General features: G+C 41.4%; 2 protein-coding genes and 1 long non-coding RNA gene across 7 annotated transcripts in view; 2 read left to right on the top strand and 1 right to left on the bottom strand.

The window, feature by feature from the left end:
* The first annotated feature begins 34 nt into the window (after nt 1–34).
* UQCRC2 (ubiquinol-cytochrome c reductase core protein 2) lies at nt 35–10,940 on the top strand. The gene is made up of 14 exons (XM_074553321.1): nt 35–193; nt 1,764–1,856; nt 1,988–2,137; nt 2,572–2,636; nt 3,625–3,681; nt 4,044–4,168; nt 5,490–5,587; nt 6,006–6,063; nt 6,217–6,312; nt 7,155–7,354; nt 7,625–7,705; nt 8,271–8,347; nt 9,695–9,848; nt 10,694–10,940. Exons 1-14 carry the CDS (start codon nt 158–160, stop codon nt 10,775–10,777), a joined length of 1,374 nt encoding a protein of 457 aa, XP_074409422.1. The 5' UTR covers nt 35–157; the 3' UTR covers nt 10,778–10,940.
* Nucleotides 10,941–13,150: 2,210 nt separating this feature from the next.
* On the bottom strand, nt 13,151–16,312 carry LOC141731066 (uncharacterized). Of its 4 annotated transcripts, XR_012582974.1 has the most exons (4): nt 16,132–16,312; nt 15,542–15,637; nt 14,702–14,878; nt 13,151–13,223 (listed from the first exon to the last, which is right to left on the bottom strand). It is a non-coding gene; the product is annotated as an uncharacterized LOC141731066 (long non-coding RNA). The 4 variants fall into 4 exon arrangements; XR_012582973.1 differs by lacking the exon at nt 13,151–13,223 and having other exon boundaries at nt 14,372–14,878; XR_012582976.1 differs by lacking the exon at nt 13,151–13,223 and having other exon boundaries at nt 14,372–14,878; nt 15,542–15,613.
* Nucleotides 16,313–16,544: 232 nt separating this feature from the next.
* MOSMO (modulator of smoothened) overlaps nt 16,545–23,583 on the top strand; it is a 31,252-nt gene continuing 24,213 nt past the window's right edge. The window contains exons 1-2 of one of the 2 annotated variants that reach the window (XM_014267308.3): nt 16,545–16,898; nt 22,012–22,131. In XM_014267308.3, coding sequence (XP_014122783.1) covers nt 22,111–22,131 — 21 coding nt within the window. In that variant the 5' untranslated portion in view covers nt 16,545–16,898; nt 22,012–22,110. The remainder of the gene's footprint in view (nt 16,899–22,011; nt 22,132–23,583) is intronic. The other variant, XM_005487342.3, reaches the window with a different exon arrangement.

The raw sequence follows: 23,583 nt of genomic DNA, 5'->3' as shown, positions 1-23,583 counted from the left end.
GCGCTGTTGCCGCCCGGCGCGCCGCCCGCCGGAGCAGTCGAGTTCGGGGTGCGCTCGCTGGAAGGTCAGCGCGGCGCAGGGCGTGCCGGGAAGGCGGGGTCTTCCTCCGGGACAGCCATCTTGTCCTGGCCGGGGCCGAGCCGAGGGTAGCGGGACGATGAAGGGGTTCCCGGTGGCCGCGCGCTCTCTCTCGGTGAGCAGGATCCGGGCGTGTCGTGCGCGGCGCGGGAGAGGCGCAGCTGGCGGTGACAGCCGCTCTCTGGGCCCGGGGGCTGCGGGCGAGCCTGACCCCGGCCAGCCCGGGGCGGTGAGCCGGGCGGGGGGCGGCGGGTGGCGGTCGTGGCTGCCCGGCTGCCCGCGGGGTCGGTGTGGGCTCCGGGGCCGGGGCCGGGCCGGCGGACGGGCGGCGCGGCGGGACGGCGGCTGAAGGTCAGACAGGCCGCGGGCCGGGCCTGGAGCGCCAAGCGGCACCACAGGCTTTGGCAGAGCCGCCCCGACAGCGGCTCACGGGGCACGGGGAGAAGGGAGGTGAGGGGATCCCGGTGCGCTGCTGAAGCTTCAGCTGCCTGGGATGAGGTGGTGCTCTTGGCATTGCCGCGTCCTGGAGGCGGGCAGGGGCAGAGGGCTTGTCCTGCCCAGAGCCCTCGCAGAGCTGGCGGGCAGCTGGGTGGAACTGGGCTGGATGTGCGCTGGAAATGCGCTCCAGCGGGACGGAGAATGACCTCTGAGTGACAGCGTGTCAGTCAGTTTTAGATATGCGGTAGTGGTTAATAAATAAGCAGACTTAGAGTTTTAAACTAGGTGTCTTACCAAACCCTTGGAGGAAAAGTTGATTCCTAGATTCATACAGTGGGCAGTAAAGCAATGGGAATTACATCACTGGCATCTGTACAGCCCAGTGCAGTGGTGTTCCTGTCACTCGGTTTTCACCCTGAGATGCATAGAAATTAAGTTATCTTCTAATGTTAAAACAAGAGTAATATGTAAATATACTGGTATAAGCAACTTCTAAAGTTCATGGAAAGTAATAGCATTTCAGATTTGAAATCAGTAATCTTGTCATTTCTGTTGCCAGCTGCTGAATGCAGGGCTCTTGTGGTATTCACCTCTTTCCTGTGAAGGGCTGCTTCTGGTTATTAAAATCCTGGAATATTAGAATCATGGAAGGGTCTGAGTTGGAAGGGACATTAGAGGTCATGTCATTCCAGCCCCACTGCCATGGGCAGGGACATCTTACACTAGACCAGGTTGTTCCAGGTCCTATCCAACCTGGCTTTGAAGACTTCAAGGGATGAGGCATGCAGAAATTCTCTGGACAACATGTTCTAGTGCCTCACTACCTCACAGGGAAGAATTTCTTCCTTAAATCTAATGCAACTCTGTGACAGTTTAAAATTATTTCCCCTTGTCCTGTCACCACGTGCCTGTGTAGAAAGGCCCTCTTTATCTCTTTTAAGAGCCCTTTAGGGTACTGCAGGGCTGGAGTGAGGTCTCCCTGGAACCTTCTCCTGGCTGGACACCCCAGCTCTCTCAGCCTGTCTGTGTAGCAGAGCTGCTCCAGTCCTTTGATCATCTCCATGGCCTCCTCTGGACCTATTTTAAGAGGCCCACAGTCTGGGGATTTGCCTACATGTCACTGTTTTTACTTCAGTGTTTGAAGTCCTTAATTGTATTTCTACTTTAAAGTCAGATTCTTTTTCAGTATTTAAGGAAATGTGATGAACTAATTAAGGGAATCCCTTCTCTTATGCTTTCTCCTTTAGAAGAGATTTTACTCACTGAAAGTAGCTCCTAAAGTTTCATCTTCACCAACTGCAGCAAAGGTGAAATTATGTCCAGACTCCCAGGGTCTTGAGGTCAGTATAAAAATACAGGTTGGTTTTTTCCTCCCTCTGTTTTAAATTTATTTTCTAAAACTCAGTCAAAGCAGAGCTGTGATAGTACTTACCACTGAATGAAAACAAAACTTTTTTTCTTTTTAATACAGATCACAAAATTACCAAATGGCTTAGTTATTGCATCTCTGGAAAACTTTTCTCCAGTTTCAAAAATTGGTGTGTTTATTAAAGCAGGCAGCAGATATGAAATCAACAGTAACCTGGGAACTACTCACCTGCTTCGTCTTGCATCTAATTTGGTAGGTGTTTATTGCCTTTGTTATTGTGTTGACAGTAGGTGAAATGGTTTATTATTGCAAAAATAAATGGTGTGATAAAATTTAATGTAAGAGATCTTAGGAAGTGGAGAACAATGTACCGTGGTACTTGGTTATGTGGTTCAGTGCAGGAGGAATGATAGTGTGTCCTGGAAGATGGGAAGTAATACTCATTTATAATTGTGCTTTCCTCTGGAGTCTTAAACTACATATATATAGTATATCTGTATCCAAATATACACATAACTAATTCTATTCAAGCTGCAGTAATAATTAGTTCAGGTGGTTGACACAAACTCAGTTTTGTGCATGTGTGGAATATTTCTGAGTAGTTTCTCTTACTGCTGCCATCAACTCAATATCTGTGTTTTAAACAGCTAGAATTGTAAATTGACCTTTTTTTGTTTGTTTAATAGACTACTAAAGGAGCTTCCTCCTTCAGGATCACTCGTGGCATTGAAGCTGTTGGGGGCAGCCTGAGGTTTGTACCCACATAGAAAGATTATCTGTGTTGCTGAGATGCACAGGAGCTCTAGGACTGAAGGAAACATAAGACAATAAACACAAAATGTGTAGGTGGATAAGCTCAGCAGGGTACTTGAATAGTGAATGTTGCCAAGGAAGATCTTGTACTTTTTGTTCTGTTAAGCTTCAAGGATGAGCTCATGATTTGTATCTTAGAAACATCTTTCAGTAAACAGAATATAAATATTGTGCCCATGGAAGAAATATAATTTGTCTAGGAGCTTGATTTTCTTTCTGCCTTTGCAGACTTTAGGAAAGTTATTCTCAAAGTCAGTAGATCGCATTTTCTTCCTCCATCTTTTGTGAATAGATTGTAACCTTGGGAGCAGTACAGACAGTAGTTAGCTTTTGTGAATTGGGGGTTTTAAGCCTAGAAAACAAGACTTAAGAGGAATAAAAGAGAGGTCTCACTGTACCTGCTTTCTTTCAGTGTATCTTGAAATCATCCAGTAAGATCTTCTTACTTAGAAATTGGTTAAAAATAGAGTTTTATGACTCTACCCTTTTCCTGTTCCTGTCAGTAAGAAATATGTTGAAGTAAAAGGACATGATCCTTTTGGATGTTTCCCAACATCCTTTGGGATGTTTTCTGCCCAAAGAGAGTAATTTCTAAATTGCTTTGTTTAATACTTAGGCACTTTTTTTCCCATGTTTTGCTGTTCAACTTTATTTGCTGTTTTACCTTGAATTATTGTGGTATCTTAAATTCTCATGGTCATAAGACACTTGTTATTACTTGAATATTATTACTTGAATACTGAAGATGTGAATTTTAATTGAGTCTGTTTCTGCTCTGTGTGTGTTTAAACAGTCATCCCAGACAGATTTAAGGTTAAGTAGTTATTCCAGTCTGTACCTTGATTAATTTGATCAACGAGGAGTATGTGTGAAAATTCACTTCTGTGTTCTTTGCTGCAATGGATTTTGGTTTTTATCTCATGCAGTGTGCACGCAACAAGGGAGAAAATGGCTTACTCTGTGGAGTGTCTGCGAGACCATGTGTAGGTATCTGGGTGGGCTGGAAAGGGAATTTCTGCCTTCTTTAACACTGTTTGGTGGTGGAGAGCTGTCATTTTACAGGGTGGGAGGAATATCTGTTCTCATGCTTTTGTAATAAATCAGTAAATTACTATATTAATATTCAACTTCCATGTCATGTTACTGAGCATACAAATGCTACAGAATTGAATTATCCTACAGAATTGAATTATCCTACTTTGTACAGCAGTGCTGATAATTGCTCTGGCCTGAGTGATCTGTTTTGTTGTTGGCATGTTGCTTGCAGATTAATTTGAATTGCTTTCAACTGCAGAAGAAGCACATGTTAGTTTTGTTTAATGCCTTTGTACCCTTTTTTATCTAGTGATACAGTGATGGAATATCTCCTGAATGTTACCACAGCACCAGAGTTCAGACCATGGGAAGTAGCTGATCTTCAGCCACAATTAAAAGTTGATAAAACAATTGCACGTCAGAATGTTCAAGTTCGTAAGTGTATTTTTGATCCACTGTAATGGCTCTGCAGGAGTTCCTTCAAAATGAAAAAACAGTTTCCATTTTGCTCTGTCACATGAACATTGAATTTTTCTGCTTGTTGATAGGTATGGTCTTTGTGGTGTTATGGAACTTTTCTTAATACACAGATCTTTCCAACCTGTGGTAACATGTAGCAAGTAACACGCTGAAGACATCTTATCCCATTCTCCTTGACAGCTTCCATTTTACATTTTTAATTCTTTTCAAGTACAACCAAAGAATGTGCATGTCATAAGTGTTGTTGACAATATATTTGCAGAAGCTTGTGTTCTGAAAACCATATTTAGGTATTACTCATAGGTGTGAAAATAGTATCCTACAGACTCCTTGAATTTGTATGGTTATTTTGGTATAAAAACAATATGTATTTTCATCACACTGAAAATGTGTTCCAGCTTTAGGGTTGTAAATTTAGATTTCTGAGTTTAAAGGAAAACAAAGAGGAAACACAACACAAAGCCTCAGTCAGGTCAAACCTATTCCTGTATATCTTGTGTTATTAACTCATCCTCCAAGATCACCCAGGTAGTTCTACTCAATAAACAATAATTTGTACCACTCTGAAGCATGCTTACCTTTGTACCCATTGAAGGTGACAGTGTAATGTTGGAAAAATCTCTGCCTCATACTAAAGTGCTTCTGTTTTTAAAATTGGTCTTTTTTTTTTAACTTGTATCAACTGCAGGTTGGTTTTCATAGTAATGTAATATTTTCAGTTAGTTATGTTCAGAAACAACTATAAAGAAAGGAATCTTTCTCTTGAGGAAAAAGTGTGAGCAAATACAAGGAGAATATCAAACCAGGAATTACTAGAATGCTATTGGAATGCAAAAAAATGGATGAGAAGACACTGGCATCCTTCATTTGAGCAGGGAGATCAATGAGACACCTCACAAAGCTGCAGACATATTCTAGAGAGCCTGTTTTTTCTCAAGAATAAGGAATGCCTACAGTGAACATGATAATTAATTGGATGCTGCTCCCCTTCTTGTGAACACTGATTGCATTTACAGCTCGCTGTTGAAGCCAAAAGTGTTGAGCATATATGTTACTCTATATAAGCTTATTTTGGTTACTGCTTAGAAAGTTAAAGAGCAGAAGGCCTCAGGCCAGATTGCTCTAGACCAAGGATTTGGAATCTTCCCTATGAATTGGATTATTCCAGACCTGCTTTTGTAAATTGTATGGTCCTTAAAGTGGACCACAGCTCTTTCATTTAACCTTCATTACATGTGGATCTTGTGTTAATTATCTGAAACTTTGTTCCTCTCAGGAGTGCTGGAAAAGTTGCATGCTGCAGCTTATAAAAATACTCTGGCAAACCCCTTGTATTGCCCAGACTACAGAATTGGAAAAATTACTTCTGAGCAGGTAGGGTTCTTTGTATTGTGCTAAATGTCTGCTTCAGTTTTTTGTCAGGAATAGGTGGTGAGAGAAAATTAATTTAGTATATATACAGTCAGTATTTACTACCTTATTAATCTGGTGTTGAAATAATTTATTTCCATGTAACTTTTAATACTGGGTACAGAACTGATATTTGCATTTAAAAAGATGGTTAATGTCAGTGGCTTACTGTTGACAGTAAGGCTGTCAATGAAATGCAGGTGTTCTTGTATATAAAAGTTTTGTAGTTGTCACTGGGAAATGCAATAAAATGACATTCTATAGACAGTTCCTTTTGGAAGCTTTGGAATTTGCTCTAAGAAGTATAAGGGGCTATGTCAGAAACACACATGATTTTTGTTCTTTAAACAAAATACCTTAAATTTTGAATTTACTGTTGCAGCTCCACCATTTTGTCCAGAACAATTTCACGAGTTCAAGAATTGCTCTCGTAGGAATAGGTATGTATGTTCCTGAGTGAGCACTGCAGGTCCTATGGGAAAACTGCAGGAGAAATTGGAGTTCTCTGTAGAAGTGAACTGTTACCATAGGCTTCACTTTTATTTAACTGCTGTAGCTTTTCAGTGTAATTGCAAATATTTGTTGTATTGCAGGTATATATCACTCTACCTTAAAGCAAGTTGCAGAGCAATTCCTAAATATCCGAAGTGGAGCTGGTACTCCTGGTGCAAAGGCTGTTTATAAAGGGGGTAAGAATGTTTCTTTATGTATTCTGAGTGACTGATTTTCTGTTTATAAATAGTAGTATTCAAAGTTACAAGTGAAAACTATACAGTTGCACTAAATCTGGGCATTGGAAGTGACAGTTCAGATGCATATCCCATTTAAATAAGCAGAAGATTCCACCATGGAAAGTTCTGGGATAAAACTGAACCCAGCTCTTCAACAAAGTTTTACCTGGGACATAATTTTTTTCTATAAAGTGAAAAATAAGCTGCCAAATGGTTTTTATTGGCAGTTTTGCTAAAATTCCTGTAAGAGAAGGCTGTCAGGAAATGGAGGCAGGATTTCTATTTAGGGAAGATGTGTTAAATGTTGTAAGTCAAAGCAGTGCTTAGCCCTTTCAGACCAGCATCTTGTACCATTACCAACAGCTATTATTTAGTTGGAGTATTAGATGTCTCTGTAAAGACATGAAGGGGAAAAAGAAAGTTTCCAGCATTTAATATTAATATTTGACTGGAATAACTTCAGTTTCTATAAGCCAGCATAAATATTATTATGAACAGAAGGTACACTGTTTTCTGGGTATTTGTTATGTTGAGTTTTATCATCTCACACTGTGTGTGGTTCAGGGTCAGGTTCAAATAAAGCACAGTAAGGTACTGGGTTTTGTGCTAGCAAGAAAAATGTTGAATGTTAGACTTTTTAAAAATTACCTTCAGCCTCATGCTCCCTTCCTGAGGAGGCATGCAGTAACTTCAGGCCCTGCTCTTCTCTTGTTAAAGGGAAATGTTTCTTTCCATGCCTGTGAATGTACAGTAGTTTCTAATTGAACACTCTTATTGCCTTTTTTCTGTTGTATTTCTAGGAGAAATCAGGAAACAGACTGGTGATAGCCTTGTCCATGCTGCTATTGTAGCAGAAGGAGCTGTTGCTGGGAGCCCAGAAGCAAATGCCTTCAGTGTCCTTCAGTACGTTTTGGGTGCTGGGCCCCTGGTCAAGAGGGGAAGCAGTGTCACCAGCAAATTGACCCAGGGTGTTGCTAAAGCAACCAGCCAGCCATTTGATGTAAGTTCAAAGGATTTTGGAACTATTCTGATTTTTAAGTAAAATGTGTATTATCTTTGAGAGGTAACTACCTTCACCTCAAATCTTAATTGGTTCATTCTTGCACACATTACAGTGTATCAGGGAAGGGCTTCCAGTCTGATCTTTCCTCAGCACAGATGGAGTTTAGCATTTTAAATTACAGTTATTGTAGAGCCTAATAGTAATTATTTTCCAGTGCTTGAATTACTCTGATACTTAAAACAATTAATGATAATGTTTGTTTTGCAGGTTTCTGCATTTAATGTTAATTACTCTGATTCTGGGCTCTTTGGGATTTACACCATATCCCAGGCTCCAAATACTAGGGAGGTGAGTTGCTGATTATAATTTAAGCATTAACAACATAACCCTCAAAATAGTGTTTTGATTTGAGATAGTGACTGATTCATCTTAAAAAAGAAAAGGAAATTCATATGATTTCCTGGATAAGAATGCTGCATATTCAGTTATGACTTAGCTCTGTTAGCTGGGAATGAGACTTGCTTTGTGGGAAGGACAGATAGATAATATGAACTGAAGTTAATAAAATGCCTTGAATTGCTGACTGTAATTGCTGATATACATTTGTAAGCCAGAGTATATCATGAAGGAGATGCTGTCTTTTGAGGCTGGCAGAACTGAGCACTTAGATGAAAAATGGTGAGACCATATAAATGAATGCTGTGGTGCAGTTAAAATCCACACTGATTTTTGGGCATAATTTACACTGGTTTTAGTTTAGTCTTGTTATAAAACTGCTCAGAATTGTGTTCAGGCAGACAGTCCTTACGTTGTCAGCTGCTCTTCTCTTGAAGTTTCCAAGATACCAGAAAATAGAAGTAACATGTTGAAATTTGATGTGGGAAGAAATCTTAAATGATTTCATTTTCCTCAGGTCATTAAAGCTGCTTTGAACCAGGTGAAGGCAATTGCCCAGGGCGGTGTCACTGATGCTGATGTCACAACAGCAAAGTAAGTGTGCAAAGAATTCTCATGTGTGTAAAAAGAATTTTCTTAACATGCAGCTACTTGTGAAAGATGCAGACTATTCTGTACAGCTGAGCTTATCCTGTAATTATTTCCATGGGGAACTACTCACAGTCTTGCATTAAAACTGAGCCCTTGTCAATATTTTTTGAAAGCTGTACTGATTCTCCAGTAGTGTTACTTCCTAATAAACACTTGTTAGAGAAGTGTTAATATTTTCTGAAGACTGTTTCAATGTAAGAAATTAGCAAGTGTCAGCAGGTGCTGTCATTTTAATCATACTCTGTAACATTAAGATGTGTTTAAATTAGAATCCTAAATTGCATTATTTAGGTAATTCCCTTTACAGTTACACTGCACAATTCCCAAAACAATTATAATAAGCAATCTGTGCCATCTTCAAAGAAAAAGAGTAATGAGGGTCTGCAAGTGTGAAATACTGAATTAGTGATGCACACCAAGTGCTGGAAATACCTGCCCCTAGGAATATCTGGGGGAGGGGTCTCCAAGTAGTGCTAAACTGCATGGAGCTTTTAAAGCTGCACTTGTGCAAAACAACAATATTGTACAGAATTGAGTAGCAAAATGAAAATATTGTGTGTTGCATGTATTAAATACAAGACTCCATGTAAAGCATGGTTACCCAATATATGATAGCTTAGACATGATTGGTTCTGCCTTAGTCACTGGTAGCTAAATGGTGAATTCTGGGCTTCTTACACTGGGCATGATTTGTTTTGTGTGTTGTGGGTTTTGTGGTTTTTTGTTTTGTTCTTTTTTAACAAAGCTGCCTACCATTAAGGAGTTACATGCAGTGCTAGTGTGGCTAGTTTTCTTTTTCTTTTTTTCTGGAGTTCCAGTTCTGGAATGGCTTCATACATTTCCTATATTCCTCTTTTTCCTTTATTGAGAAAAAAAAAAACAACCAAAAAACCTACAAGAGTAGCTTGAACATTTACATTCACTATTTCTTTGTCACTTAGGACAAAATTGCTCTGCATGCAACTGTTCTTGATGAGAAAATTAAATATAAGTATGATAGTTTGTCTAACTGCATTGGTTACCTAGACAGAAACAAATCCTGAGCTAGAGATCTTCTGACTGTGTGGGGAGACAGGAGGTGTTCAAGTACCTGTCATTTTCATGCTTGGACTGTTTGTGGTGCCTCTTTCCTAACCATGGAATCCTTCCCTATTAGACAAGGGAAACCTTTCAAAATGGAATCTTGAGAAGTTCAAAAGGACCAAAACCTCATTGTATTTATGGGGTGGTAGGGAAGGTAATAGCAGGGCTTCCAAGCTTGCTCATTCTTGATGCTTTCTTTGATGGCAGAAATCAGCTGAAAGCCAACTATTTGATGTCAGTGGAGACCTCAGAAGGGTTGCTGAATGAAATTGGCTCTGAGGCCCTGGTTTCTGGCACACACACATCCCCATCTGCTGCTGCTCAAAAAATCGACTCTGTAGCCACTGCTGATGTTGTGAATGTAAGTATGTGTCAGCAGGCACAGGTGCTCCTTAATCACTGTCAGGTTTTTTGTGGAAAACTGATGCTCATTTCTGGGTGTTTATAAACACACATATTCTGTATGTAAAAATAGAAAAGGCAGCTCATTCACAAATCCCAGCTGGGTATCTTTTGATGTCTTTACTTACTTTATTAACAGAAGACTCTTTAATACACTGTAAAACTAGTGTAGCTGGGAATTGTGTAAAATTCTCATTTTCTTCACTAAAATTTACCAAAACTGCCAACTAATATTAATGGTAAACTTCATATTAGTTCCAGTGCAGGTGATTCTATGTCAAGGTTTTTAGGATTTCTGAGTCTGGAATAATGGGTGTGTTTAATAAAACAATTAAGCTTTCAGTGATAAATAGGTGTAACTTTGTTGCTACTGCACATTAGCTTGTTTCTTGTATGTGAAGCTAATTTCTAAAAATCTATCATAAAGAGAAATTCTGAGATAAAAAATTTGTTTTTTCACAGTCATTGCTTATTTGTATTGTAGCAACTAGCAATAGCTTTAGTAGGAATGAGATACAGTGTATTTTATGGTGTAATAATTATTCAAGGAATAACCATTTTTAGAGTTCATGCCTTTTATATCCAGCTGTATCTGCCATTTCTGTTCACATTATAAAGTAATGAGCAGCTGCATTAGAAGCAATTAGATTTATACAGCAAAAGGAGGCTTGTTTACATGATGGTGTGTTATAGTAGTGCCAGGATTTGTTCTTTGTTTTAATAACTTGAAGCTGATGAGTTGAGTAGCATCAACTCTGTTGTAGTGAATATTTCCTCATGTCCACTTTCCTGATTTATTTTCAGGCTGCAAAGAAGTTCCTCAGTGGGAAGAAATCAATGGCAGCTTCTGGGGAGTTGGCAAATACTCCTTTTCTTGATGAGTTGTAAAAACAAATCTGGAATGGATTTGATTCAAGATGGACCTGAGCTCTAAGTCACTTATGTTCTAAATGAATTACTACTAACTTGTTATTTATGAATTCAGTTCTTTCAGAAGGTTAAGTGGAGTAATTGTGGGCTTGCACTCATCAAATAAAGTGCTGAGTTCATACATTTTGTGTAGAAGTTTTTTTTCACTGAAAATAGTGTATAAAAGGCTGATAAATCTGGCTGTGTACAGTGGAGGTAAAAACTACAGTGCAAAAACAAAATGAATTTTGGTCAATGTAAAAAATTATCATCACAATGAAGGCAAATGCAATAATTACCACTGATTAGCCATATATTCTTGTATATTCAGGAAAAGTTCTTGATAGATTGTCTCTACCACCCTTACATGAATGAAGTAAAGAGACTTGCCTTCAAACAAAGCTTGCAGTTCCTGCTTGTCTGGGACTAGTAGAGATTTTGTGTCTCAGTGACTTCTCCACAAGTAGCACTGGAAGAAGCCTTTGAGGGGATTAGCCATGTGTAGCTATACATAATAGGACATAATTTTTTTTGTTAATTCTAGGCATATATTAAAAGAAAACAGATTCAATACATCATAAGAAATTGAGGGTTTGAAGAAGCCAAGTTTTGAGCTGTTCTGAAGCAAAGCCAGGTCTTGCAGACAGGATGCATGTGATACACAAGGGCAGGAGGAAGAGGTCTCAGCATGAAGGAGGTCAGACACCTCTGGCTTGGCATGCAGGATTCCACAGTGCACCAGCATCATTGGGGAGTGCAGAATCACACTGTGCCTGCTCAAGTGTCTGACCTGTGTCAGATATTTGCCAAATTGCTGGTAACAACTCACCACACTAACTGTGAAGATTTATACTGAAAAACATCCAAGTCTATATCATTATCACTACTGGACCCAGTGTCATCTTCATCCTCAGTGTTTTCACTCATACTGGAAAGACACAGCATGCTATTACTTGAAGATGCAGTAATTCCCATAGGCATTTAGTTCGTTTTTTATGGGAGCTTCATTTTTTTCAAATGCTTGTTCTAAAGACAAGTTCTTCAATTCTGAAGCTCCTTTAGTATCAAATATTATATTGTCCATTGTCCCTTGTCTACTCTTTCCTTTGGACTTTCTCTTTGCTCAGTCAACAAAAAAACAAGCTCTTCTTTTTCTGCTCTTTCAGCATAGTAAATGATTTATTTAAACATAAAGGTTTAATCTCTTGGAAAGCCCCTTGCTGTGTGAGCTTCCTTTCTGCTGTTCTAGCCTAATTATCTCATTTTAATACTTGTGTTCCTTTGCCTACCTCTGAGGTTTATTTCTGTTAAAACTCTGCCTCAGGAAAACTTGGAAATGCCTTGTAACCCATCTAGATTAATTCTGCCGCCTGTGTGGACCACCCTTAGCACTGAGAGCAAGATCAGATCTTCTTAAAGGCTGTTTGCCATGGCTCTCATGAAAAGTGCTCCTTTTTTTCCCTGTTTAATTGTAAAAGTCCTAATCTTTAATCACTGTTGGGAGTTCAATTGATTAAGAAACAAATAAACTTTGCCCAGGATTGTAGCAAGAGCTCCATCTTGGTACCATCCCTGATTGTGTCTTGATGTGGTTTTTACACTCATGTCCATTACAAATAGGCATGACCTCTGACTTCAGTTTTATTGCCAGCCAGAATTTATGCTCACAGAGGAGAGAGGAAAGGACCTTCAGAGACATTGTCAGGAGCAGCCAGAGGTTAAGCAGGAGGTGCCTGCAAGAGCTGAGGCATTTCAGCAGAAAGCAGCCACTGGAGATCTTTATGGAGATAAAAATCTCTCTTGCACCACTGAAGGTATTTTGAGGAGCCACACACACCATGCAGCCCTGTTTCTTCTTGCTGGCATGGAGAATAGGACATGCTTGCCTCTGTGCCAGTTGGGTGAGTAACTGTAGGATTTTAAGACATTAGTACCTCCCACTAGCTGTCTTAATTCCTGCCTCCTCCTAAAGTCAGCAGAGTGGCACCAGCTTGTTCACACTACAAGCAGTAATAAAACTGTTCTTTTGGGTTCCAATTTGAAACTTTACAGATTGTACTCATCTTAGTCAGATGAAGGGAAAAAAAGTCCATAAAGATAAAATCTAATTCACTGCAAGAAAAGCTTCTAAGTAGTGCATTTGTGCATCTTTTCTCAAACCCCATACTCTGTGCATTGGTATTAATGCCAAAATCAGTGTGCTACTTGTGTTGTCATTAGGAGATGGAGCTTCTACAAAATGCTACACTTTTTGCAAAATTTTACAGCTTTGGACCTAAACAAGTAAGTTCATCCTAAACATGAATTGAACAGATTCAGCAGTTTGTGGGTTTTTATTTTTTGTGTGGGGCATGTGCTGAGTTAGATCCAGGTGCTCCAGGAAGCATGTTCAACTTGGTTTCTTGTTTCCAAAAACTCAGCACAGCTACGAAGGAACAATGTTTGTTACAAGTCTTCAACCCACTTCACACCCTTCTGTACTTGCTGCAGCAAATCAAGCACATCGCATGCTGTAAATAATTTGATTCTTTGTAGTCTTTATTGAAAATGCTTTTGCAGCTTGCCTTCTTCAAATTGTTGCAAATAAAACTACTTATTTTCACTGATGCATATTCTTAACATTCAATTATTAGTATTCTATTCTCAATATTCAATTATTAGTATTCTAATCTTAATATTCAATTATTAGTATTCTAATTATAGGTGGAGAAAAAAACCCAAAAAAACCCATCAAACCCAAACAAACCAAAACCCAAATCATTCTCATATTTACACTTCTGTATATCAAAGGGGTTTTTTTCAGGGAATGGATGAGCACTATTACATCCTAAGAAAATAATAATAAAAAAGTATTTAGTTCAAATTTATGCTCCAGATTCTTCCATGAGTTTTATACTCAGATCAAAAGTGCAAAGCCTTTTTCCTAAGGCTAAGAACTCCACTTGATGCTTTTTATTTCATCAAGCAAGTAGATATTTCTTCCTGGTACCTGCAATTCTGAAGAAAGGACTGCCCAAACTATAAAGGCACTGCTAGGAAAATTGTTCTAATTTAAAGATATGCATTTTCACTGTACAGCCAGTAAATTTCTAAATTACTTCATTACACTCCAGTCTTTGCTTCATAGATTTCAATGTTAAGAGACAATTTCATGCTGGGAATTACCATAGCACGCTATCATCCCTGAACTGCAGTTCATGAGTTTAATGTAATTGGGCTGGGGACCCATGTGAAGCACTCACATTTACAGAGTTTTCAATTTCAACTTTAATACAGGTGTCAGATGTTCCACAAGAAACCTTTAATAACTGGTAATAGGCTGCTAGCCCTGATACGGTTCATTTCAGGTTTAAAACATTTAGGAAATGAACACCTGTGTGGATTGTTAAAGCACAGAGATTAGTCTATTGCCACTTTGTAACTACTCTGTGTAATAAAGAGAAATAAAAAGCAAACAATAAGGCAAATTAATTTCAAGCCTTGTGAGGATTTGTGTTACTTGTAGAATGAAACTACTTGAGCAATAATGCACTGAATAAAGAATTATATTATTCAAGTCTAGTTGCTATATAAAGGTAATAGTCAAAATATTTTTTGGAAAAAATCTGCTGGTGAATAGGAAATCTGTTTTTGCTGGAGAACAATGTATAGGCTTAAATCTTGATCTAATTATGGAACAGTCACCATAGCAGCTATTTTAAGATCACAGGTATTTCATCACAGTGGAATGCTGGCACTGAGCTCTATACAGTTTGTGCTAGTTTCTTTTCTCTGTAATTTTGAACTGAGTTTCTTTTGATCTGTGTAAGTGTAAATAAATCAGAGACAGGCTCAAAGCATAAATGCAGAACAAGGATATCTTCATTGTAATTAAATTTTAATATCACTATTGGTTCTTTTTACCTGGTTTCAGCTTTCCATCATTAACTGCAGAGCTTTTTTCCTCAAGGCTTGTTATCTGGAGATATGACCCACCCTGAACCATTGTGAGGGCTAATCCTTATTCATCCATCCCATTCTCTGCCATCAAAACTGCAATCTGGGTGTGCTGAGAGAAGTCTTCCAGTGCTGTCAACAGCCCTTTGAAAAGTGAGAGGAAAACTTTACTAGCTGAAAGTGTGATATCATTCTTCAATAAAAGGTTTAAGGAGACATTTGAGAAGGTGCTGTCCCCATTCTTGGGTATCCAAACAGTTAAGCCTCTCATCCTTAGTTACTTCCTTAGACTGGCATTGTGTGCTGAGCTGCTGCCAAAAGACAACATAAACTTGTTTTCTGCAAATAAATACACTGAAAGTAGTTTTTACTTAGAAATTTATTTCTTAAAAGGTCACACATTTTGCCAAGAGAAGGAGCAACAGTGCTGTTACTGAAGTATTCATTACTAGCAGCAATATATTCAGGGAAGGTAGGGAACAGGACACAACAGAACAGAGTTTCCAGCTACGAAGGGCTTCAAGAAAATACAGTGTGCCTATAGCAAATGGATTTTTTCAAATCACTCTTTCTTCCATGCACCAATTTCTTCTGGTTTAGAGGGAATAATTTCAGCTATTTTTCATCAAAAGCCTCACAATTTTCTCCACCCTTAAGAAAATTTGTGAAGTACAGGTGATTTCTATGGGAGTTAAGTACAGGGCTTGTCCTCCAAATAACAAATCCTACTGATTGCTGTTGAACACTTTAAGATTACTGATATCTCCATTTTGTTTGTACAGTCTGTCATCTATGTGAAATACTTACATAAAAATAAACAGCACAGGCAATCGCCCACTTGGTTTCCCGGTATGTTCCATATAGACCAGTTGTGCTGCTCTGGAAAAAACAGGTGGGTGTTCACTGTTGGAAGGAAAAAAATGGAAACTACTAGCTATTTTCCAAGTACCTGTAGATTTAGGGGCTGTTTGGTTCATTTACTTCAACATTCCCACACCAGACTGACAGTATTGAAGGCACAGAGCTATTGTGGCCAAACCGGGCTGGTTTCCCACATTTGGTGCATTGTTCATTTTCTGGCTACAGATTCTCACAGTTCTGTATGGCTGAATCCATTGAAAAGCATGCCATCAAAAATGGCTGTGTTTGGGTGAGACTTCCAGTCACAATTAATTAGATTTCCTTCCAAAGCCAGGACACAGACACAACGCTGTGTAGCGCTTCTGAGGGGCTCCACAGCCACCAAACCTCAGTCCTTCCAGTCCCCTGTTCCCATCAGTGCTATAGAAGCAAAATTTCAGAATTTTTCTGGAATTTCAGCTCATGCCCAGGCTTGAAAAGGGATATACAGCAGGGACTCGAGAAACAGAAAGCAGTTTTTTGTGGTGAACACAGACCTGTGACCGTTCCCCAGCCCTTGGTAGTGACCAAGAGGCCCATTCCCGGTTCCAAAACACCTCTGGGGATCGCGATGCAGGAGGACCAGCCGGAAGGGTCAGTGTTGGGGGTCCCCGGCTCCGAGGCGGGGACCAAGGGCAGTGGGGTCCGGGGGCACCGCCCGCCCCGCCCTCGCCAATGCCCCGCCCCTGCTCAGGCCACACCCACCGCGGTGCTTGGCCCCGCCCCGCCCGCTCCGCGCCTTCTGGCCAGCCCCGCCCTTAACCCGCCCACCAGCGCAAACTCCACCTACCACACACAAGCCACGCCCTTCTCCCACGAATCGGCCCCGCCCATCAGAGTCAGGTCCCGCCCCGCGCTGCCCAGGGAAAGCAGGCCCTGCCCCGGAGCTGCCCCGCCCCGCCCGCTCAGGCCCCGCCCCTCGCGGGAAGCCCCGCCCCGCCCGGGGCGCGCGCCGGGGACCGCGGGTTCCCCTTCCGGAGCGGCCGCCGCCCCCCCGCCCGCCGGGTTCGCTTCCGGCGCCGTCCGGGGTCCGTTCCTGCCGCCGCCGCCGAGCGCGGCGCGGGGCCCATGGAGCCGCGGCCGTGAGGCGCCCCCGGCCCGGGCCCGCTGCGGGAGCCGGGCGGAGGCCGGAGCCGGGTGCCGCCGGAGCCGGAGGAGATGGACAAACTGACCATCATCTCAGGATGCCTCTTCCTGGCTGCCGACATCTTCGCCATCGCCAGCCTGGCGAACCCGGACTGGATCAACACCGGCGAGTCCGCGGGTGAGGGCGGCCGGCGGCGGGACCCGCCTGCGGCGTGCGGCAGGTGGCCGGGAGAGGGCTCCGGCGGCGCTCGGGGGCGGGCGGGGCGCGGGGCCGGCGGCGGTGGGGCTGCTCTGAGGGGCCGGACGGAGCCCAGCCCGGGGGCTGCCGGTACCGGGGCCCAGGAGCGGCTGGGCCGAGTCCCGGGGGCTCCCGGGGCTGCTCCCCCGGGGCGGCCGAGAGTGAAGCGGCCGGGGGGAGCTGGTGGGTCCCAGCCCCGGCAGAGCCCCCGGCGGTGCCTCCCGGCCCCCTCGGCACAGCCCGGTGTCCGAGGGGTCCTGCAGAGCCCCCAGCCCGGAGCTGAGGGCCGGGACAGCGTCCATGCCTGTGCTCCCAGGTGCCGTCACCTTGGACAGGGAATTGAGATCTGTCTCTGCTTACTTTGCGGCAGGTTTGCAGTCTCTCGTACTACACTGACGTTCCCTTTGTTGCAGGGAAGTTCTTGCTTCCCTACATCTTTTTTTTCTCCCAGAATATTTCCAGCGTGCTGATTTTTATCAGCTTTAAGCCGGGATTCCATGTGGTTTTTATTTTAGAGTGTAGCATTGTTTACTTTAAACGAACAAGGATTTGAGCATCTTTCTTTTTACTAGTGATATAATTGTCTATGAACAATTTATTTCAGTCCATTGATAAAGATTTACATGTTCTGATCAGTGGAACTGGGAGAGAGAACAGGAGGAGGGCAGCTCTTTGATCTCATGTCCCAGAGGAACCCAAAGCTCTGTCAGGAAAGGAAGCCATCCTTACTGCAAGCAGATTAAACCAACTTAACCACTTTGGCTGGTCACAGGAGCCGAGGGAGCAGCATGAAGCTGTGTCAGGGAGGTTTGGGCTGGGTATCAGAGGGTGCTCAGGCACTGCCCAGGCTCCCCAGGGCAGTGATGACAGTGTCACACCTCTGTGTGTTCAAGAAGTGTTTGGACAATGCTCTCAGGCACATAGTGTGATTTTTGGGGCTGTCCTGTGCAGAAGCAGGACTTGGATTTGATGATGCCTCTAGGTCTCTTTCAGCTCAGGAGATTCTGTGACTTTCCCTAAACTTACAATTTCTAAGCAAAATGAAAATGCTTGGAAAAAATGCTTCCACAGGTCAGTACAGAGAAAACTGGTCTGGCTGTAAAGACTTTTGTCAAAAATTCTTGCAGAGGGCTTGAAAAATTTTCTTCATCTGGCTTGCATCTTCCATGCATGTGAACAGTTGAACTGATTCAAGTTGTGTCCTATTTCCTTTATTCTGATGAAGTAGAGTATTAAAAACTATTTGGGATTGGTGACTGTACTCTGACCAGACTGTACTTGTGGCTTATTTGATTTGCTTGTAATTACCTAGTCTAGAACCCAGACTTTCCTCCACGGCTCAGAGGAAAGGAACAAGTCCCTTCCCAAAGTGCAGCCTTCAGGAACTCCCTGGGTGACTTCACTGTTCCTCCTGTAGCTAATTGTGATGATTTTCCTGCCTATGGCTAGATAAAATAGCTGCTTCTGTCCTCTTATAATTCCACCTAACAGCAATGCTGTGGGAATGAGCCCTTCTTCAGGGGCTTAAAGTCAAATAAAATAGTATTAATTTCAAATATTTAAATATGTCTTTCTGAAGTCCTGCCTCACGTTAGCAGATTTTGTGCAGTGTGTAAGTTGTTGGATTCTCTCTGCATGTATAAAAAGGAGATAACAAAAACTATTCTGAAAAAAGTGCTCATGGAAGAAACAGTCCTTTGGGAACTAAGCACAGTCCATTACGTTATTTTGTAAAGAAAAATGTTTTCTATCTCTTTGTGATAGAAAAATTGTGTACTAAAATATTTTAAGCAGCAATCATTATTTCTTTACTTAGTGGATGATTACTTAAGAATCATCTGCCATTTCTGAGGTGCAACTAACAGTTCTAATTAGGCTGGCAAACATGAAATCTGGATTTTTCTGAGGGACTTCAGTAGTTAAAGAATGTTTTGACAGACCTAAGCCTTTTTTTTTTCTTTGCTCCATTTTGAAGACAAACAAATTCTTGTCTTGATAAAACCATAAAGGGAGAGCTAGCTACCATCCTTAATGACTCTTTTCTGGATTTTTATTGATATAGGATTCAATGCAGTATTATAAGAGTTGTGCTTAAAAGCAATACAAATGTGTATTTCTGGTGCTTAAACCTTCTAAAATAAGCCACGTGGCCAAACTGTAAATAAAGGAAGTGTGGAGATGCCCATGGAAGCAAGGACTTCCTGTAGTATTGAATTATGAGCTGGAGGCTTTTATGAGTGCCATTCATTACCCAGAGGCTGCTGGGCAGAGCTGTGGCACAGGAGGGCACAGCCCTGGTGCTGAAACCTGTCCCAGTTGCTGGTGACATTCAGGGACTCTCAGAGACTGCTGTGCTTGGAGCACATCCAAGGATCCAGCTTCCATATGTGCCACTAAGAAGCAGGGTTTTTTTGGAGCATCCTGCACTCAGCTGGTGAAAGGAACTATTGGGTAAAAGAAAATATTTCTTTGCTTTATCTCTGTGTTATCAGGTTCATCTCCTGTGGGAATTACTGTAGATGCTGCCACTACAAGTCAGCCTGGTAGTGAGGAGGGAGTAAGAGTTTCTCTGCTTGGCTGCTGTCCTGGGGGCTCAGTGTGGAGCAGCCTGCTCTCCTCAGAACTGCAGCTGGTTGGGGATGGCAGAGGGCAGAGGTCTTGGCAAACCTGGAAAGGCAGTGCTGCACTGGCTCATTCAGAGCTGTTCACAGCCACTAAGGTTGGGAAGCTGGGCTTATGTTTCAGGGAAAAAAATCTGATTTGAATGCTAAACAATATGTACCGCTTACTCCAGAGATAGTGATGAGTTTCAGCTAAATTGGATTGCAAAATAAATCACTGGCTTTAATGCTTCTCTGAAAAATTGAGATAGTTTTCATTTTTTTTAAATCAATATAGAAGGGCTGATTAGTCTCCTGAATCTTACTCTTAAAGATAAGTTTTATAGTCATTTGAAAAATGTCATCTATAGAAATTTCTCCCCAGCAATTATCAGCAAAGAATTGCAACTGAGATTATTGAAGGTCTCAGATGCTTATCTGTCTTAGGCCAGAGGAACTACACCTTTGTGAACAGGGGTCCAAGTCTCTGTTGGACACTTTTTCTTTATGTAGTGTTGTAAGAATTGTTCATTAACTTGGTTTCAGATATTTCATACATCTTTAAGATGGCAAAGGAAAGATGAAAATTGAATGGATTTTTCTTACAGAGAGTTCTCTGTGAGATTTTGTTATTCTTGCTGTGCAAGTACAGAGCACTGATAACTCCAATCTGGAAACCAGTGGCTGCTCAGTATTCTTGCACTGCCTGCCTTTTCTTATCAAACTGACACTCTGTGTGAGGAATAAGGACAGAGTTGGCTTTAATTTCAGCCAATGCCCAAAGTGCCACTGATTTCAGTAGGAAGGAATTTTGCTCCTGTATCTCTACACTTCTGCAAAGAACTTTATAAGCTGATAGTTTTGTCTCCATATGTTCCTTCTTTTTGTGTGGGAGGGTCTTTAATGATTTTGATATTTTGTCTTCAGTGGGGGAAGAAGGGGGATAGAAGCAGCTCTAGCTTCAGCTCTCAACTCTTTTATAGGAAAAATGGTATGAATAGCATGCACAGTTGAAATTAGAGTTGTTAAAAGCTGTACATGCGGGGGGATTGACAATTTGAAATGCTTTTATGGGGTTTAGGATAGGTCAAGTAATTCAAGGGAATAATTTAATCAAGTGAAATCTCCCTTCAGAAAGCTGAGGTATCAGTTTGTTTATGTGGCTTAGTCATCCCTTCCTATGTAGCATGATTGTTCATTTGATTCCAGTTTACAGAACAACTTGTACCCTGTTTGTAGCAGTCCTTAAGTTAACATGGGTGTCAGGATTTGGGGGTGCTGCACTGATGGGTGACTCCTAAAGCAGGGATACATCCACAGGTCACCAGGGAGCACCCAGGGCAGTGTTATGGCCAGGGCACTCAGCACATGCCCAACATATTTGTGTTCAGCAGAGCTTCCAATTCCATCTTCAATCCATGACAAAGGTACCAAGGCCACTTGTGTTAGGAATTATACTTTTCATTTAGACTGTTTTCTGTATCTTGCTGTGCAGCAACAGTGATAATGAATTGTAAATCTAGAGTATAGCATTTGTTTAAAATTGTCTGTTTACCAGTGCTGCCTTTCTGTGTATCTTCTAAAGTGTTATGTGTAGTTCTTGGGCTTTGCATACTCAGTTACTTTTTTATTTGTGAAGGATGATTTCAGATGCAGTGGTCTTACAGAAGAGCAGGCTCTGTGCAGGCCATTCCTCCTGAGGCAGTGAACTCCCTGCTCCTGTGGAATAAGTTGTCTAGCACTTGGTGGAAAATTACTGATGTTCAGTGTTATTCCTCTGCATGTCATGGTTCTTCCTGAGGAATTTTGTTTCACAGGTCCAGCAGGAGCTGTAGCTTTGTTGGGATCAGCTTAATGACCTATCACAGGTAGTACAACCAAGCAGTGATTCCTGGCTCCAGTTGAGCTTGAGACCACTGAAATATTTTTCTCTAATTGAAGCACTGACTGTACATGGCATAAACCCAAGACCACATGAAGGTGCTCAAATGAAACTACTTCTAAATAGAATAAAACAGATAAAGTAAATAAAGAATCCACAACTTAAAGAGGGTGTAAACTTGAGTTCCAGCTGGCATTATTGTTCTAAATGAAGTTGTCTGCTCAAAAATAGTGATATGTAAAAGTCAATATGACATATTACCAGTGACTTCTGCCCTTTAGGGCCTGTGCTGAGAGACTGTTCCTGTACAGTGCTCCCCTGAGGACAAGTCATGGTACAGAGCAGCATTGTCCTCTGAAGGAGATGGTGTTGTTTCTGTGATGTGTGGATATTTGGCTTTTCAAAAACTGTCTGTAAAAGGGTTCTGGTGATCATTTGTTAAGCACCTTGCAGTATACTCAAAAAACACAGTATGCATCTCCCAGCTCTTCTCAGTAGAAAGTGATGGGACATGATAGGAAGCAATTCTACAAAATTACTTTTTCCTAATGTTTTTTGTGCTATCATGTAGTGACTGTGACAGGAGAAGTTATTTGCCCTTTCATGAACCTGTTTGGATTGCATGCTGAGAATACAAATAAAAGGAGGATGATACAGAGAATGAAGATTTATGTACCATCAGGTCCTAGAGGTGAGTGCTGAAAAGCAATCTCCCAGACATCTGAACATCAGAGTGTTAAAATTAGATTGTAGGACATAATTTCCAGGAAAACACATTTCTTTGATGGATGCTCCCAGGTGTGTGAGGAAGGAGGGAAAGGTGGTGGTGGGTTGTGATGTGCTGCTGATCCCCACAGTGAGGGATGAGGACTTCCTGCTCCTAAGATGCAGGCCCTTAGAATTTGCCAGTGCTTTAAAAACGGCAATACCAAACCCAAACAAGAACAAGATTCTGAAGCCCATATAATCTGAATACTCTATTAAGAGTAGCCTGTTAATGGGTCTGCTTGGGCTGGGAAGGGGAGTACCATCTTTAAAAGGAACATTTCCATTCCACTTCATGTCTGTAGATGTCTTTCAAGTGGATGTAAAAATGTGACAAAGCAGTGTTTGAATTGTGTTGGGTTCTGTAATCAACCAGGCCTTAAGGCACAAGAAAAATCAATAGAAAGGCATTGTTGTAATGGATTAATTTTGTGCTTACTCAACCACTCAGCATTAAACATATGGAACTATTTTATGTGTAGGAAGAATCTCATGAAAGAGAGCTGTGTCAGCCTGGTTATTTGAGCCTGCCAGAGAAGACATGAGAGAGCCAATTGTTTTTGTCCATAGAGGAGCTGATGTTCTACATCTGCTTTTTAACAAATACAAACTCATGCTGCTCCTGTGAGGTGCATGTTTTGTTTTCTCTTCAGCATACAAAAAGGTACAAAACTGTTAGTTTGCCTTCCACCAAATCCTGTTGAATTCCCCACTCTCTAATTAGAGTTAGGTAAGAAATACTTGATTATAGAGTACAGACCTTGGAGCCAATAACTTTCAAATCCAGCATCTGCCATGGCTGACTTTGGATTCTGGCAAATTATTGTGGTAGTACCTCAATTTCTTCCTCTGTAAAACAGAGGTGGTATCTTTATCACAGTAACTTCTATTAGCAGCAAAGCTTTAATTTCATTTTGTTTTTTAACCTTTGTTTCCTATGGCAGTTTTACTTTATTAAACTAAGGGGAGCAATCACAGAATAACAAGCATTTCATTTGGCTTTTCTAATAGTAGGTGCTTTGGATGAGATATTTGTGTTTCAGATATTTGAAGTAACCTTTTTATTTATTTACTAGCAGTGTTCACAGTTCCTACAGAACTAAATTCTGTTCTATGTGCAGATACAGGTTTGTTTTCTGTCCATCCTGTGCTTTACTCAAGTATGTAACTGTAAAGCTGCTTTATACACTGATGGTTTGTCTGTGGGAAAGGAGCCTTGTTGACACTTCACCTCTGTGCCTTCAGGAAGTTACCTGCCTTTCCTCTGTTTTTTAAATGAGCTTAGACCTGGTTTGAGGTGTGTGTATTACATTTGTTGCCACAAACTTACACTGAAATCAACACAAGAGTAACTTAAATGTATGAGTCTTAAAAGTAA

This window comes from Zonotrichia albicollis, chromosome 16, assembly GCF_047830755.1.
Source record: "Zonotrichia albicollis isolate bZonAlb1 chromosome 16, bZonAlb1.hap1, whole genome shotgun sequence".
NCBI classification, from domain to species: domain Eukaryota; kingdom Metazoa; phylum Chordata; class Aves; order Passeriformes; family Passerellidae; genus Zonotrichia; species Zonotrichia albicollis.
This window is presented reverse-complemented; position numbering and strand designations above follow the sequence as displayed.

Coding starts and splice junctions, on each gene's coding strand:
- UQCRC2 (XM_074553321.1), top strand. CDS start 158: ATGAAGGGGTTCCCGGTGGCCGCGCGCTCTCTCTCG. Junction 194..1,763: donor TGGCCGCGCGCTCTCTCTCG/GTGAGCAGGATC, acceptor TTTCTCCTTTAG/AAGAGATTTTACTCACTGAA. Junction 4,169..5,489: donor ACGTCAGAATGTTCAAGTTC/GTAAGTGTATTT, acceptor TGTTCCTCTCAG/GAGTGCTGGAAAAGTTGCAT.